Here is an 18,880-nt window from a genome sequence, read left to right as displayed (position 1 = left end):
TTGGCCCATGGTGCCAGTGTAAATTAGCAGGATAAAGACGTGGAGGTAGAGGAATAGGGCCTGGGTGGGATTGTAGTTGGTGCAAACTTGATGGGCCAAATGGCCTCCTTCTGCACGGTAGGGATTCTATGATTCTCTATCACAGCCAGTAACTTACTTTGTGAAACATTGGTGTTGCTGTTGGGAAATCTAGTGGCCACGTTTCATAGCAAAGTCCCACAAACAGCAATGAGGTAAATGACCAGGGCTGGGATTTTCGCCTGCCACATCCCCCCAAACCCCTCACAGCAGGTTTTCTGACAGCAGAGGTTGCTGGCTATTGGAGGCCAGTAGGATCTTTCAGCCCTGCCAGTCAATGGTCATTTGTGCTTCTCGCCGATTGCGCCACTTGGGATCCCACCAACCAATAGCAATCCAGGTTCACCACTGGAAAATCTGTCATGAGGGAAGGTGCCGGGCTGGGTGGGGGGGACATGGTCCTGAATTTTTGTGCTGATGTTAGCTGAAAGATGCATGTTCATTAGGACATTAGGAGACGGCTCCTATCCATCTCTGAAGAGTGCAATGGGATCCATTTCATCCGGCAGGGTGAATCAGGTATTGATTTAACAACTCTTGCAGAAGGCAGCACCTCCAACAGTCATGCATTGCTCCAATGCATGACGCATCTATGAGAGGTGCCCTTTTAATCTTTAGGCTTTTGTCCAGTAAACACCAGATCTCCTTTTCCCCAACAATTCAATTCCCCACTGTCCATATCCCCAGATTTCCTCTACCTCTCCACACTGCGAGATCTAGAGCTTACCCTTTTCTGGGATCCTAGGGCTTAGACTCCGGGAACTGACTGCAGCCCCAGTCCTGCCCACTGCTGCTGCTTGCAGGGACCAGGGAGCTGTTGGTTAATCTGATTGGCTAGCAGTTCTCCAAGGTAGGCTTCCTCCATCCTGAGTGAGAAGTGGAGGATCTGTCTGCACCCATTAGCACTCACTAGAGTATGAAATGGTTGTGGGGATGTATTGTCTGCTGACCCTTCAGACAGCAGGATGGGAAACCCCACCATTCCAAAAATCCTGGCCTGGGAATTTTCTCAAGGCTTCCTCTGCTCCATTGCTGGAGTTTCATTGGAAGTTTATCAGAACCAAGGATGTGTTGGTGGAACAAGCAGCCAAAAGTGGAGCGAATGGAGGATCAGTGAGGAAAACATATAGTGGTAGAGGAGTGCAAGGTTTATATTTTGGGGGTGGGGAGATAAAGTTGGGGCAGTTCACAAGGCTATTGAGAAATGTGAAAATAAGGATCAGAATTATGAAAAATCAATGTGCTGGGGAATGGGGAGTCCGTGGAGTGAGGATGTTGAGAATGTGGATTTTGATAGAGTACGGATTTATGGTACTTAGAACTGAAATTTTTGAGAGTCAATTCAGGGCTGGGAACTTGAAGGAGCAGGAGACAGAGCCTGAAAGGGGAAACATTGTGGAAGTGAAGTGATCTTGGTGATGGAATGGATTTGCAGAAGGAAACTGTACTTGTGGTCAAGCAGGACATCATACTGACTTAATCCAAGGTCAGAGACTTGGAGATGTTGTCTAGAGTTTAACGGCATTGGATAACACAGAATTTTCTAATACTTAGCTGAAGGACCCTTGGTTCGTTCGGGTCTTGACACAATGATCAATTATGCAGCTAAAATAAACTGCCCTTTAATCAACAGATGATGGAGAGAGGCCAGAATGCAAAGGATTAGGGATGGAGAGAGAGAGAGAGAGAGCACAAGGTGGTGGTGGGGGAGGGGGGATTAGGGACGGAGAGAGAGAGAGAGAGAGAGAGCACAAGGTGGGGTGGGGGGAGGAGGAGAAGGAGGGTGGAGTAGGAGGAGGAGGGTGTTGGCAGAGTGTCAGGGTCAGGGAGAGAGCATCAGATGAAGGGCCAGGGACAGGAAAGGGAAGGGTCAGAGATGGGGAGAGACACAAGGCAGAGTGTCAGTGATGGGAAGAGGCCGCAGGCAGAGGGTCAGTGACGGGGAAAGGTCACAAAGCAGAGGGTCAGTGATGACGAAGGATCTGTAGTGACCAGGAAAATCTGGGAGCGAAAGACCCAGGAAACAGGCTTGTCAGCAAAGAGATAGTACTGTATTCAGAAAATTTTCATTTTATATTTTAAAATGTATCTATTCTTTACTTTCTCCCTCAGTCAGAATTCCAACCTACAGGGTATAATGTGCAATGTTTTTCTAATCAGGAAGGTCCTATAAAACCTAACTTCAATCTTAACTGTGATATCTATGTGAACCCATGTTTTGGTTAAATTAAAATTAAATTTCAGAAATACAAACACAAATGTGGATTTACTCTACTGTGAATGGGGTGAAGAGCAAATGGAATGCTAAAACAAAATGCGGATTTGGGGTAAAAAGAAAGCTTTAGACAGGGTAAGATTACTGCTTAATTGACTCTAAGTATCAAAGTTTTTAAAAAATCTTTTTAAAGTTTATTTATTAGTGTCACAAGTAGGATTATATTAATACTGCAATGAAGTTACTTAAAATCCACTTGCTATCACACTCTAGTTCCTGTATACTGAAGGAGAATTTAGCATGGCCAATGCACTTAACCAGTACATCTTTTGGACTGTGGGAGGAAGCCGGAGCACCTGGAGAAAACCCGCGCAGATATAGGGAGAACATGCAAACTCCACACAGACAGTGACCCAAGCTGGGAATCGAACCCAGGGGTCCCTAGTGCTGTGAGGCAGCACTGCTAACCAATGTGCCACCCTATGAACAGTAAAATATGCATAATTAAATGAAATTATAGATTCTGTAGTGCCAATAAAAACTCTGACATTTCTAGGAATCCACATGTTGACTATCGATATGTAAACCATAAAGGAAGCAGTTTGACATTAATATTAATACTAACAAGACGGCCACCCAGTGATTAAGTGTCAAACCCCACTGTTGCAGTGAACTCTTGTGGAATTCAATTCTTACCAGTGTTTCCTTGGCATGCTGTGGGATCCAAAGACTATAATATTTATGCAGCTGGAGATTAATTTTGTGCACAGGTTGGTTTTCAGGCAAGGAATCCAATTCCTTGTCATACATCTGCAATACTAGACACAAAGCCAATGGATCTTGTTGAACATGTAGAATGTCAGTCATAACAGCAAAAAGGTACCTCAAAACAGCATCTGAAACAGCACACAGTAAAATGGGGATCAGTAAGTGAGACTGCTGATTTAGTTTGATTTGATTTATTATTGTCACATGTATTAACAAACAGTGAAAAGTATTGTTTCTTGCACGTTATACAAACAAAGCATACCGCTCATAGAGAAAGAAAGGAGACAGTGATGACTGTGGTGTTACAGTCATAGCTAGGGTGTAGAGAAAGGCCAATTTAATGTGAGGTAGGTCTATTCAAAAGTCTGATAGCAATAGGGAAGAAGCTGTTCTTGAGCCGGTTAGCACGTGACCTCAGACTTTTGTATTCTTTTCCGGACGGAAGAAGGTAGAAGAGAGTATGTCCAGGGTGTGTGAGGTCCTTAATTATGCTGGCTGCTTTGCCAAGGCAGCGCGAAGTGTAGATAGTGTCAATGGTTGGGTCACTGGTTTGAGTGAAGGACTGGGATTTGTTCACGACCATTTGTAGTTTCTTGCAGTCTTGGACACAGCAGAAGCCATACCAAACTGTGATACAACCAGAAAGAATGCTTTGTATGGTGTATCGGCAAAGGTTGGTGAGAGTCGTAGTGGACATGCCAAATTTCCTTAGTCTTGGATGTGAGAGGAAGGTTCTTTACGCAGAGAGTTGTGGATGTATGGAACGCGCTACCGAGTAGGGTGGTGGAGGCAGGAACGTTGGACTCGTTTAAGGTTCAGTTAGATAGACACATGAGTGAAACGAGGATGGAGGGTTATAGTAGGGGCTATTAAATAAGGTCAGAACCTCAGGAGACACTGGAAATGCAGACTTGCAAGTTAACGTTTTTGTCTTTTTATTCCACAGGTGGAGGTCCACCTCGTTGTCAAACGAGGGGCATGCACACGGTGGGTCATGCGTGGGCTGCTCTTGGAGGTTCCGGGAGTGGCCTAGTACTTCATGTCGGTGTGTGTGCTTGATCCTGGACCAGTAGACGGGTGCCGCAACAGCTCGGTGACTAGCACTGCTGGCTGTGCAGATACATGGATTTGGGCCTGTGTCTGTGGGAGTTTGCGCATTCTCCCTGTGGTTGCGTGGGTTTCCTCCGGGTGCTCCGGTTTCCTCCCACACCCCAAAGATGTGCTCTTAGGCTGATTGGTTTACCAAATTGACACTATTCTCCCCTGAATCTGGCTAAGTTAGGGGTTCCATTTGTAGACACGCAGGGTAGAATAGGTGTAGGGTGATGCAGTGGCGTGGGCTCGTTGGGCCGAAGGGCCTGTTTCCCATGCTGGGTTGTTCTTTGTTCTTCTGAGAAAGTAGAGGCGTTGGTGGCCTTTCTTAACTATAGAGTTGGCAAGGGGAGACCAAGACAGGTTGTTGGTGATCTAGACACCTTAAAAACCTGAGGCTTTTGACCATTTCTACTTTATCCCCATTAATGAAGACAGGGGCATGTCTTCCACTACGCGATGACTATCTTCTTTGTTTTGTTTTCACTGAGGGAGAGATTATTGTCGTTGCACCAGTTCACCAGATGCTCTAGCTCTTTCCTGTACTCCATTTTATTATTGTTTAAGATCCAACCCACTACGATGGTGTCATCAGCAAACCTGAAAATCGAATTGATGGGGATATAATCATTAGGTGTATAAGGAGTATAGTAAGGGGCTAAGAACATGGCTTTGAGGGGCACCAGTGCTGAGGGTAATCGTGGAGGAGTGTTGTTGCCTATCCTTCCTGATTGTGGTCCGTGGGTTAGGAAGTTCAGGATCCAGTTGCAGAGGGAGGAGCTGATAGTTCCATTCAATTGAGGCTGAGGGACAGGTTTAAGATGTCAGATTACATTACCTCTAAAGTAAAGACCTCACCCATCAAAACTCATTCAAATGTATTGGTTTTTGAAAAATATTTCTTGGCTGCTATTGTTAGTGATAAAACCAAATAACATGCTATGACGCACTTCAACAGTTGTGTGGAAATTCTGAGCTAGTCTGGCAATAAAAGTGAGCAAAGAAGAACAATGCTGAATTCTGAATCATGAGAGATGGCATGACTGGGGACTTGTCAACAATGATCCTATGGAACTATTTTGAATAAGATGGGGAGGGAAGAGAAAACAAAATCACTCCACCTGTCACTTTCTACAACTGTTCACTTCCATACAGTTTCTTCCCTCCTGCCATCAGACTTTTGAACGGACCTATCTTGCATTAAGTTGATCTTTCTCAAAACCCTAGCTATGACTGTAACACTACATTCCGCACCCTCTCCTTTCCTTCTCTAGGAACGATACGCTTTGCCTGTATAGTACACAAGAAACACTACTTTTCACTATATACCAGTACATGTGACAATAACAAATCAAATCAAATACACTTTCATGGATTACTTTGATGTTATCTGTAATGTTATATGAACAAAATTGAGCATGTGCACCAGCATTCCAACGAAAATAGCTCATTTGTGTTCGTGTCAGTGAAAAATGCAAAACTTCAACAAAGGTATCAAGATTAAGGTCAGAGGGTTAGGGAGCTCCACGATTCACAGTGAAGCTCTTTACAAAAGGTCATTCAGTGAGCGGTTCACCTGTTCCACTACAGTTTCCTGAAATCATTTTGTTCTTGACTTCCAGAGCGGCTGCCACCACAGGACTGAAAGGAAAAGTCTGTACAATCATATCCTCGTTCAGCGTAAACCCAATCTCATCATCCAGACCTTCACTGGTCTCCATAATAACGTCTACCATATCCAGAACATCTGAAGGAGAGGAAATGGTCAAAGAATCATTGCATATGAAATGAATATAATTGGCTTAATAATCTTCCATTTAACTTTGTGCGGTTCACGATAGTTCCAAGAACTTAGCTGGACAAAGTTCATTTTACAGGGATATTTATTCTAACACAATTTATTCCTCATTATATATAAGAACATAAGAAATAGGAGCAGGAGTAGGCCAACTAGCCCTTCGAGCCTGCCCCGCCATTCAATAAGATCATGGCTGATCTGTCATGGCTCAGTTCCACATTCCCGCCCTCTCCCCATAACCCTTAATCCCCTCTCTTATCAAAAACCCATCAACCCGCGTCTTAAAAATATTTAGCGAGGTAGCCTCCACCACTTCAACGGGCAGAGAATTCCAGAGATTCACCACCCTTTGAGTGAAGAAGTTCCTCCTCAACTCCATTCTAAACCGCCTCCCCTTTATCTTGAGGCTGTGCCCCCTAGTCCTACTATCCTTTCTGAGCGGGAAGAGTCTCTCCACCTCTATCCTATCCATCCCATTCATCATCTTATACGTCTCAATGAGATCTCCCCTCATTCTTCTAAACTCTAACGAGTACAAGCAGTTAATAGGACACTGCTGAGTTATAGGAACAGCTTATGTTGAAGTTTACAACATTAATTTCATATAGGGAATAAATATAGGATACTTCACATAAGAATAGATGATCTGGAGGAGGGGGCTGAGTGTAGGGTGTCGAAATTTGCTGATGACACAAAGATGAGTGGAAAAGCAAATTGTGCGGAGGGTGTGGAAAGTCTGCAGAGGGATCTAGATAGGCTGAGCGAGTGGGGGAGGACCTGGCAGATGGAGTACAATGTTAGCAAGTGCGAGGGTATCCACTTTGGCAGGAATAATAGTAGGAGGGACTACTATTTAAAGGGTGAAAAGCTGCAGCATGCTACGGTGCAGAGGGACCTGGGGGTCCTTGTGCATGAGTTGCAAAAACCCAGTCTGCAGGTGCAGCAGGTGATCAAGAAGGTGAATGGGATGCTGGCCTTTATAGCGAGGGGGATAGAATATAAAAGCAGGGAGGTCTTGCTGCAACTGTACAGGGCACTGGTGAGGCCGCAGCTGGAGTACTGTGTGCAGTTTTGGTCGCTGCACTTGTGCAAGGATATTTTGGCCTTGGAGGGAGTGCAGAGGAGGTTCACTACGCTGATACTGGAGATGAGGGGGTTGGCCCATGAAGAGAGACTAAATAGACTGGGTCTGTATTCGTTGGAGTTTAGAAGGATGAGGGGGGATCTTATAGAGACGTATAAGATAATGAAGGGGATGGATAGGGTAGAGGTAGAGAGATTCTTCCCGCTCAGAAAGTACAGCAGGACTAGAGGGCACAGCCTCAAGATAAGGGGGGGGGTGCAATTTAGAACGGAGTTGAGGAGGAACTTCTTCACTCAAAGGGTGGTGAATCTCTGGAATTCTCTGCCCGTTGAAGTGGTGGAGGCTATCTCACTAAATATACTTAAGTCACGAGTAGATAGGTTTTTGGTAGGCAAGGGAATTAAGGGTTATGGGGAGAAAGCGGGAAAGTGGAACTGAGCCACTTCAGATCAGCCATGATCTTATTGAATGGCGGGGCAGGCTCGAAGGGCTAGATGACCTACTCCGGCTCCTACTTCTTATGTTAGAATTGTACCATTTCAGTTGGCAGGGGATTTGATGTTTTCATCTTCAGAATCTAAGTTCAAATTCAGCACAGATGACAGAATGAAAGTCTCTCCATTCTGCTGGGCAAAGCATCCTCTATAGAAGCGGTATGGATGGTCTTATTTCAGTCATGAGTATATGCAAATCCACAGCACAACACTGTTCCTCTGAGCAATGCTTACTCGGAAAACTGCTGTGGAAAGCAGAAAATTGTCACACTTATATAGATGGAGAATAGCCAATGTTGTTCCTTTGTTTAAGAATGGTAGCAAGAACAATCCAGGTAACTACAGGCCAGTGAGCCTTACATCAGTGGTAGGGAAATTATTGGAGAGGGTTCTTCGAGACAGGATTTATTCCCACTTGGGATTAAGTGGACGTATTAGTGAAAGGCAACATGATTTTGTGAAGGGGAGGTCACGTCTCACTAACTTGATTGAGTTTTTCGAGGAAGTGATGAAGATGATTGATGAGGGTAGGGCAGTGGACGTTGTCTACATGGATTTCAATAAGGTTTTTGACAAGGTCTCTCATGGCAGATTGTTACAGAAGATGAAGTCGCATGGGATCAGAGGTGAGCTGGCAAGCTGGACACAAAACTGGCTTGGTCAAAGAAGTCATGATATGGAGATGCTGGCGTTGGACTGGGATAAACACAGTAAGAAGTCTCACAACACCAGGTTAAAGTCCAACAGGTTTATTTGGTAGTAAACGCCACTAGCTTTTGAGGTTTGCCCTTTGCCCTGACGAAGGGGCAAACCCTGAAAGCTAGTGGTGTTTATTACCAAATAAACCTGTTGGGCTTTAACCTGGTGTTGTGAGACTTCTTACTCGGTCAAAGAAGACAGAGGGTAGCAGTGGAAGGGTGCGTTTCTGAATGGAGGGCTGTGACAAGTGGCGTTCCTCAGGGATCAGTTCTGGGACCTTTGCTGTTTGCAATATATATAAATGATGTGGAGGAAAATGTAGCTAGTTTGATTAGTAAGTTTGCGGATGACACAAAAGTTTGGTGGATTTGTGGATAGCAATGAGGACCATCAGAGAATGCAGCAGGATGTAAATCAGTTGGAGATTTGGGCAGAGAGATGGCAGATGGAGTTTAATCCAGATAAATGTGAGGTAATGCATTTTGGAAGGGCTAACACTGATAGGAAATATACAGTAAATAGCAGAACCCTTAAGAGTATTGATAGGCAGAGGGATCTGGATGTACATATCACTGAAAACGACAATGCAGGTAGAGAAGGTAAGTCAAGAAGGCATACGGCATGCTTGCATTCATCGGCCAGGGCATTGAGTTTAAAAATTGGCAAGTCATGTTGCAGCTTTATAGAACCTTAGATAGGCTGCACTTGGAATATAGTGTTCATTTCCGGTCACCACACTACCATAAAGATGGAGGCTTTGGAAAGGGTACAGAAAAGATTTACCACGATGTTGCCTGGCATGGAGGACATGAGCTATGAAGGGAGGTTGGAGAAACTTGGTTTGTTCTCACTGGAATGACAGAGGTTGAGGAGCGATAGAAGTCCACAAGATTATGAGAGGCATGGACAGTGTGGATAGTCAGAAGCTTTTTCCCAGGATGGAAGAGTCAATTACTAGGGGGCATAGGTTTAAGGTTTGAGGGGCAAAGTTTAAAGGAGATGTACGAGGCAGTTTTTTTTTTACGCAGAGGGTGGTGACTGACTGGAACCTGCTGCCGGGGGAGGTCATGGAAGCAGATACGGTAGTGGCTTTTAAGGGGCGTCTTGACAAATACACGAATAGAACGGGAATGGTCCCCGGAAGGATTGGGGATATTAGTTAAGTCAGGCAGCATGGCTGGTGCAGGCTTGGAGGGCCAAAGGGCCTGTTCCTATGCTGTAATTTTCTCTGTTCTGTACAAGAAGGCACTCTCTTTTGATGTCAGGGATGATGTACATGGTTGGGGTCAGAATAAAAGGAGTTCTAACTGTGCAAGATTTGTCTTCAGGAATTCTCGAGGGAAAGCACTTCACTCACCAGAGCTAACAGCAGCCTTTATTTAAATAAACAGCTAACCACAAAAACAGCACTGTTTGCTTCAGGAGGTCAGCAAATGCTACAAACATACTTGGAAAGATTCAGCACCCGCTGCTACAAACATACTTGGAAAGATTCAGCACCCGCTGCATGCCATTTGCAAAACATTAAAAGTAATGGACAGCATGTACCACAGTCCAGGGACGTGGATTCAATTCTTGGTTTGGGTCACAGTCTGTGTGCAGTTTGCACATTCTCCCTGTGTTTGCGTGGGTTTCCTCCGAGTTCTCTGGTCTCCTTCCACAATCCAAAGACATGCAGGTTAGGTTGATTGGCCATGCTAAATTGCCCCTTTAGAGTCCTGGGGTGTGTAGATTAGGGGGATTAACTGGGTAAATATGTTGGGTTGTGGGGATAGGGATAAACGCACTGTGGTGTTTCTGTGATTCCATGATAATGGTTAGAAGATTGTGGGTATCAACAATTTTCTAATATGTGGTTCTGGAGTGTATTGTAAATACTGAAGTGGCAAACCCCAGTCCAGGGTCTGCCTCAGCTACGCATTTCGTTTGACTGAAACCAGCGTTATTGGTTGAAACATTTAACTGACTAAATTATCATTTACTTTCAGAAGGGTTTGGATTTGCTGGTTGTATTTTGTACAGTTACTGTAAGAGCATCAGAACTTTTCTTTAATTTCTTCCCTACTCACCATCAATATGTGAGATAGGCAAACTGACAACATCCGAGTCCTGTCCACCAAGGTTTGCTTGCAGCATGCTAGCTTCTCGTATTACATCTGAAATCCTGTCCGTGTAAGGATATGGATTTGATATTAACTGCATCAAAACCTAAGAATAACACAAAGCATAAATTAAAATAACACATATGGGAATAAGAAACAAGTATTTGTGAAACTTTGCCATCTCAAGTCAAGAGAAACTGAAAATCTAATTAGTTTCACTTGGCAACATCATGCTAACTGTTTCACTTGTTGGATCCAGTTACTCTGTTGTTTTTAAATGCTACAATTTCTTACGATATCAAGCAAAGGAGTCAGGTGACGATATGGCACCAGTGGCCAGTGCCATGGAGAGGGGCGATATCCACTCTGTCAGGTTTCTGATCTTTCAGTGTGGGCACTTTTCAGTTAACTAGTGGTGAGAAAACAGGCTTTTGGCTTAGTGTTTGCTACCATAGAAAAGAATGAAAAGACTGTACAACCATACAACACTACTACAGCATGGATCCAGATACTAGGAACAAGCCATTCATGCCTCTCATTGGGAGCATAAAAACTGTTTGTAAAAGTTTCAATAGGTATGTGAGGAGAAAAAGGTTGGTAAACACTAATGTAGGGTCCCTTACAGTCAGAAACAGTCTATTGTTAGGGCTTTCATTCTAACTAGAGCTGTTTACTGGTAGGCAGCTCTTTTACAGGGATCCAGACAACTATCCAGTAACCCATTGACTCCTTTTTGGGTCCCAGGCTGGGATCCTCCAACCATTCCAACTAAATGGCACTTCTGCAAATTTTCTCCACTTTTCACTTGCCATCAAAACAACATCCTGCAAACTACTCAGGCTCTATCACTGCATGAAGGTGAAAGATTAGCCAAAGAGCCCAGGTCCCATCTGCACAGACAGCAGCCGGGTCCAGGTTAACACGTGACTCCCCCAGGCCTATCCTCGGCCTTGCTACTGCCAGAGATTTTCCAGGCTTTCTGACTCTCCCTCCTAAATTTTCTTTCTCTGCTTCTCCTTGGCCTCCCACGAGGTGCTGAATGGGTCAAACCCATTGTTCAGAAGCTGGTTGAAAAGTGATTGGTGACAGTGCAATGGAAAATCTCCTGCCTGGTGGGAGCAGGACCAGTCAGGCTAACTGTTCTTTGGTCTCTAATCACATGTCCCCATCCTCCTGTCCTTGCTGTTCCTCCATCATAGACTTTTGTCACTGGAAGAGTGCCTCGAGCAGGAGGAGGAAATCTGTGATTGGAGGAGTTGAAGCAGTGAGCTTGAGAGAGACAGAATCTGTGATTGGAGGAGTAGATCTGTCTCTCCCACGCCTGCTGCTCCTCCAATCACAACTCTGCAGTCAGTTCCCAATCTGACTGCAAGACAGCAGAGTCACAATTTGGTTTAAGCCCACTGGATAAGCTTTGGAAGTCAGAACATATATCTAAAACGGCGGATTTCTGAGACGCCAATGCTGGAGATGCGCAAAATGGTGGAAATTACTCAACAGTGTAATAAATTGCTTATGTTTATTTATTACCATTGTTGGGCCCAATTCTCCCAAAAAAATTCTAAGTGTCAAATTTGTATGAAAACTGGAGTAATTCATGCTGCTTTTTTCAGTGGAAGTTCAGAGAAGAATCTCCCACACTCTTGTGCAATGCAGAGTGCACCAATTTGGATATCATTAAATATCACCAGGGAGGCCAGCAGCATAGCGCTGAGCAGGCCACTGCGAATGCACCAAACCATCAGTGCCGAGATTGGGCATGCACAGTAGCTCCACACTGTCAGCCTCCTGATTGCTGGCCATCATTCCCGCAATGCTGCCCTCCATCCCCCCACCTACAGCCTGATCGCTGCCCCTTGACCATTTCTGGGGCAGCCCCAAACCTCCTCCTCCTAGCACCCTCCCCCGCATTCCCGATTTCACCCCCTCCACAGTCCCGGCGCCCACAGCAAGCTGACCACCTCCCCGCAACCAACCCCTCCCCCTCCACCATTCGCCCTGATCGCTGGCCTCCCTCTTTCCCCCACTGATCCTGTCTGCAGAGTGGCAGCGGGACCGCCACCCCCCCCACCCCTACTGATTGGCACTTTAACCTTTGGCAGTGCCAGGGGGCCCAGGTGGGCACTGTCAAGGTGCCAATGCCCAAGGGGCACCTATCCCACCACCCGACCCATTGTGGGGGACACTGATTGTCCTCCTCCTTTACTCCAGCAGGATCGGGATACCATTTCCCCATTAGTGGGGAACTACTATAATCCCCATTGGAGTGAACCACTCTGGTGAGAGGAATGTTGGCGGGCCCAGAGACTTCAGTCCTGGGTTTGCTAATCACATTTAAATAATATTAAAATGACCATTTAAATGGTCTTTGCACCTCCCTGTCAATTTCCAGTGCGGATGTGACACTGTCGAAATCTGGCACAGGGAAGCGCTATTGGGGCAGGAACGAATGCACAAACCTTGCGAATCGGCTGAAGTGAGAGTCTTCTGGCCCACTGCACTAACAAATTAGCATAACGGGATTAGAGAATCACCCCCATGATTTCAGGTTATTGGGAAGTGTTTTCAGAGTCAAATATGAGTGCCATCATTGCTGTGACGTAGGTGTGCATAGCAACCAATTAGTGCGCAGCAAGATTCAACCAACTATGATTGAGATCCTGTTTCTGGTGGTATTTGTCGAGGCCATGACATATAGAGAATTCCTCTGCTATTCTGTAAATAGTGTCATGGAATCATGTATATCAAACTGGAGAGGGAAATGGAGACTTGGTTTATTCCAATTTGGAAACCAAGGTTCCATATTGGAAAATATATTTCTGTTGCTGACTCAAAATTCTGGAACTGCCTCTCTAAAAACATTGCGGGTGTGCCTACACCACACGGACTGCAGTGGTTTAAGAAGACGGCTCACCACTGCGTTGCTGAGGGCAATTAGGCATGGGCAATAAATATTGGTCTGGTCAACAATGCCTATGATCAAAGAATGAATTAAACAGAAAAGCAGCGTCTGGCATTTAACCTCCAGAACAACCACTCCAACCAACACAAATGTTAAAGAATAATGAGGTTTAAATGAAATTGCCTCAGACCTGCCAGCAAACTCATCTCCCACCCTAACTGATTGTGAAATTGGACTGAGTGCTGAGCACTTAAACAGAAAGTATTAATTGTTGCATTTCCAAGTCGTTATAATCTACTTTATAGAAGACCTATCAGTATAATCCGTACTTACTCTTTCAAGAAATAAAATGACACTCTCTTGTTCCGATTCAGAAACAGACCAAAGACCTTTCATCCACATCTCTAGTTCTTTCCAGGTGTATTCAAAAATTCCACTTTCTTTTAAAATCTAGGCAGGAAACAAAAGCATGCAACACTTCACGGTTACCCCCAGGGAGATTAAATGTTGCAGGAGAACATAGGGTAAAGGAAAGTCAAGGAATGCTTGTAGTAGTTATTAAACACTAAATAAAATTTATTTAAATTGTGATTCTGAATGGATTTGAAAGCTAAAGCTTGTAACTTTATCTGAAAGGACAACCCAGCAATACACACACATGCAATCTAGTGCCCTAAATTTTCAGTTTAAAGTTTATTTATTAGTATCATAAGTGGGCTTACATTAATACTGCAACGAAGTTAATGTGAAAATCCCTAGTTGGCACACTCCGGCGCCTGCTCGTATACACGAAGGGAGAATTTAGCATGGTCAATGCACCAACCAGTACATCTTTCAGATTGTGGGAGGAAACTGGAGCACCCGGAAGAAACCCATGCAGACAAGGGGAGAGTGTGCAAACTCCACACAGACAGTGACCCAAGCTGGGAATCGAACCCAGGTCCCTGGCACTGTGAGGTAGTAGTGCTAACCACTGTGTTACCATGCCACCCCAATTTTTTTGATTTCAAAGGAAATCAACAGTATTGCATCCAAAAGGTAGGTCTTCAGGCACTGAGAACTAAAATCCCGAATCTGCTATTCACCAATTTAACGTGCACACAAGAGATTCAGTTTAATATAAATCATTATAAACTATCTCAACAGAGTGCCTCAGACTGTCTATCTCAAAGAACAATGAGCTGGATTTTAAAGCTCCCTCACCAGTGGGTTTGATGGGGAAGACCAATAAAATTCAGTAGCTGGCCTTCCTGTGGAAAGGAGAGTGAAGGAGACATTGGGCAGCCCCACCGTTTAAGGGCCTCATATTACTGTTGCTGATATTTTATCCATGGTGGAGACAGGCCCATGGCATGCAGCAAGCCTGGCACCAGGATGGTCTGTGCGGGGCACAATAGCATGGTCGCACCTGGATGCATCAGAATCACTCTTTCCTGACCAACCTCAACTTCTCCTTTGTCCCTACCTCTCCTGCCCTCCTAGAATCGGCCCCTCACTGAGATCCCTGACCCTGGGCTGTTCAGCATACAGGACAACCTGTAGTACCAGCTGTGGCCACCCTTCCTTGTGGCGCTGCTGGGACAACGGAATCTCAGGTCACCCAACTGGCTGGCAGCTCTCTTAAGGTGAGAATTATCCCTGAGAACGGGGTGGAAGTGTGGCCTTGAAGTAATTAACACTGTCCTCAGTGTTAAATTGTCACAGGACAACTATCAAGATTGTTGTTGGGTTCTTCTGATGGTGACCAAGATTCCCCATAACATCCAGCCTAATACCTTACTTTACTGGGACACTTGTTGGTTTGAATTTGCTGCATCACATTTGCATATATTCACTGAACAACCTGCACATATTTGTCACATATTTTAAAGAAATATTACATGCTACAATTAGAGACACTTCATTCCAGATTTCTGTTCTCTTCTACTCTCCCAACAAGTCATCTTTGGACAAGATGCCAAGAATAGGCAGTTTCACCTCATTGGTTTATAGCTTGCATGATCACTTAATCTAGTATTATAGAACAGATAAATTATAATTCTGAACGTCATTTGTATGACGGGTGTACAAATCCATGGCTTAAGATCGATTTTTTTATTCAAAATGGCAATGTTTATGGTATTGTTAGGGTGCCAGATCAGAAGCCTTAAGGGTATCTTATGAAGCCAGATCAGAGACGAACAATTTTTCTATTTTGGTATATATGTGAGGAAAGGATGCTTTACTTCAGGAGTAATTCCAAATCAGAAGCTAATTATGAACCCGAATGTCCGCTTTATTGGCTTGGGTTATTTGAAAATGTGCAAAAAGGCAAACTGTATGTTTTTCATGTTGCTCATTAAGGCATAGTTTATATTAAGGGGAGGTGATGGCCTAGTGGTATTATCACTAGACTATTAATCCAGAAACTCAACTAATGTTCTGGGGATCCAGGTTCGAATCCCGCCACAGCAGATGGAATTAAGAATCTACAGATGACCATGAAACCATTGTCGATTGCCAGGAAAACCCATCTAGTTCACCAATTTCCTTTAGGGAAGGAAATCTGCTGTCCTTACCCAGTCTGGGCTACATGTAACTCCAGAATCACAGCAATGTGGTTGACTCTCAACTGCTCTCAGAAATGACCAAGCAAGCTACTCAGATCAAAGGCAACTAGGGATGGGCAATAAATGCTGGCCAGTCAGTGATGCCCACGTCCCATGAATGAATTAAAAAAAATGCACATCAATTACATTTAATTAGATTTAACACACCTCAGGTGATACATTAATAACAAGAATATTTTCCTGATACATTCCAGCCAAATTCACAAATGTTATTTGAAAGCTAACAGTATGCATATATTAGATTATAGGAACTAAATGACAATTAAAATCTCAACTCACCTTTATAATGAGATGCTTGGTTGATGTTTGTAGTTGAGAGTTCTTGCTGGTCACAAACATTTTAATCAACAAATAAAACACTGACTGTTCTCCACTGCTCTTTTCCATATCTATTATATCCTAAATACAAATAAGAATTAGAGATCAACTGTTGCACAGTCTCTTAACATCTCCTCATTAGAACTGTGAATACTATACAAATACATCCAGCATTATGATCAGGTACAGTATGGACCTTTGCAGTTTCTAAACATATTACATTTTTCAGGATTACTACCAGAATGCCCTGAAAGCTCTCTTTCAAAGTTCACGTTTGTAGAACCCATTTATCATGGCATATCCATACTTTCGTCCCTCAAAAGAGAACTAGATTTTCACTTGTTGAAAAAGTGCCACAGAAATAGGTTCCACATAAAGAAACAAAAGACTTGCATTTCTCTGCACAGCTAGAGTAAAGTTCTGGCCACCATATGGGAAATTTATGGGAAAGCTGCCAAGAATGGAGAACTTTAGCTATGAAGATTGGGTACACTGCTTTATTTTCTTGCAGCAGAAAAGGCTGAAGGAAGAATTAACTCAGACGTATAAAATGGTGAGGGCCCGCATAGTGTGGATGGGAAGAACCTATTTCCCATAGCATTTAAAGTGACGGGCAGGATTCAAGGGGGGGCTTGAGGAGGAATTTTGTTCCACGGAAAAAGTGTGGAGATCTGGAAATCAACCAGAAGGGATGGTAAGAGGCAGAAACGCTCAGATTTTCTTTGAAATGCTGTCATAGCATCCATTACATTCTCCTGTAAGGACAGACTTGGCTTAACATCTCATCTGAGAGACAACCTCTGACAATGCAGCATTTCCTCAGTATTGCATTGACATATTAGCCTAGATTTAGTGCTCAAGTCTGTGGAATGGGACTTGGAACTCCCAACTTTCTGAGTTATGGGCGAAGGTAACAGTACAAAGCCAGAGTTGAAGTCATTCGGCAATTAACACTGAATTAATTTGATTTTGACAGTCAACTGAGAAGAAGATATTACAACTTTATACCTAAAATGCCATTCCAATCTAAACAAACACAAAAGGTTTGTCTAATAGAATTGTACCTGAACTCTGAACCATGCAAACTTATTGGCAGGTAACTCCAGAGAAAGCTGCAGTATGCGGTACTGTAGAACAGGAGCAATTTCCTGTCTCACTCCCTTCTCACTAACGATGCCTGGAAAACAGAAGTTGAACACCTCACCATCAGTGCAGAACCTAACATATTCCTCACATGGAAATTACAGCACATAAACATGTCATTCAGCCCAAACAATTGTCTATCTGTTCCCGTGTTTACGCTCCACACAAGTCTCCTCTCAGCCTTCCCATGTTATCCTATCATCAACTTTCAATCCCTTTCTCCTACATGTGTTTATCTAGTTTTTCTTTGAATACACTGAAGCTTTCTTCATTAACCATTCCCTTTCTGAACAATTTCCACTTTCTAACCACTCCTTATTCAGGAATGGAAGACAATCCTTCCAGAAACAATCTATTTGTATTTGTTGCAAATTTAAGTTTGAGATGAGCGCGCTCACTAGATGTGAACATGGGAAAAATATACAAACATGATTAATATCATTCTTATTTAAGAAGGCTTGTTGTGCTAAGTTGAGAGATGTTGATACTGCAGAATAGAACAAGTGATCTATTTAATGACATTATGAAGTAATGCAGATATCATTATGGTTTCCATCCCTAAATTAAATTTAATTGGCACCAAATTGGAAATAGATCAGTGCTATGCAACAAGATCCACCAGTATTTGAACTGGATCCCCAAACCAATTTCAGTTAGGGCCAATGCAGACAGAAGGAACATTCATTTATTGGTCTGGGCTGGATTCCAACCCTTGTCCTAGTTGTGAAGGGGTACTGGTGAAATCTAATGTTCTAGATATTCCCCATCAGCTTTTTCCTCACTCATTTCTTGCCTTAATAAAGCAGAGAGCTGCAAAATCAATCTTTCAATTGAGCAGCTCATTAATGCATCGCAATACTGACTTTAGAAAATACTTGTTAAACTCACTGTTACAACACCAATCAACTGCTCAATCTGTGGCTTAAAGGAATTAATATTCTTCAAATAAAAACAGAAAATCATGGGACTGGCCATTGATTTTCTAATATGTGATCCTAGTGAATGAGGTTTTTCACCAGGATAATATATTTGTACTCAATCATTAGAAGTAAATGAAATAACATTATAAATAATTTCTTGCATTGCATATAGACCACCTTACTTCTGGGAAAATGCACAATTATCAATTGCTTGTCTATAAACCACACCCTGAATGTAACAGTTTTTGGTGCTTAAAATGTGCAAACCGTCCCTCAGTATATCATCCACCAACATTCATTTGCTTCATCACTGCCGCACTCTGGCTGCACAGAGGGTCATATACCAAAGGCACTGCAGCAACTGGACAAAGCAACTCAAACAGCAATCCCTAACCCACCAGCTCCACCGCCTGGAAAGACAAGGGCAGCAGGCCCATGGTGACACATCCATATTCCCCTCTAAGTCACACTCCATCCTGATTTGGGAGTATTTCACCATTCCTTAATTGGTTCAAACTCCTGGAACTCTCTCCCTGATCGCACTGTGGAAACATTTTCACCACAATGACTCCAGGGACCCAAGAAGGTGGGTTGCTACACCTTTCCAACAACAATTCCACACCTTATCGACAATAATTAGGCAATGGCCATAAATGCT

The 18,880-nt window shown here is 43.6% G+C and overlaps 1 protein-coding gene across 1 annotated transcript in view; it reads right to left on the bottom strand.

The window, feature by feature from the left end:
• Nucleotides 1-18,880, bottom strand: part of urb1 (URB1 ribosome biogenesis homolog) — a 103,359-nt gene that overhangs the window by 58,890 nt on the left and 25,589 nt on the right. The window contains exons 14-19 of the mRNA XM_080203599.1: nucleotides 17,224-17,336; nucleotides 16,121-16,240; nucleotides 13,566-13,682; nucleotides 10,298-10,436; nucleotides 5,730-5,900; nucleotides 2,990-3,189 (exon numbers count right to left, since the gene is read on the bottom strand). Of these exons, the coding sequence (XP_080059725.1) occupies nucleotides 2,990-3,189; nucleotides 5,730-5,900; nucleotides 10,298-10,436; nucleotides 13,566-13,682; nucleotides 16,121-16,240; nucleotides 17,224-17,336 (860 nt within the window). The remainder of the gene's footprint in view (nucleotides 1-2,989; nucleotides 3,190-5,729; nucleotides 5,901-10,297; nucleotides 10,437-13,565; nucleotides 13,683-16,120; nucleotides 16,241-17,223; nucleotides 17,337-18,880) is intronic.

Source organism: Carcharhinus amblyrhynchos, chromosome 15 (assembly GCF_965287045.1).
Source record: "Carcharhinus amblyrhynchos chromosome 15, sCarAmb.v2.hapA, whole genome shotgun sequence".
NCBI lineage: Eukaryota > Metazoa > Chordata > Chondrichthyes > Carcharhiniformes > Carcharhinidae > Carcharhinus > Carcharhinus amblyrhynchos.
The sequence above is the reverse complement of the archived record's forward strand: the minus strand, read 5'-3'. Positions and strand labels throughout refer to the sequence as shown.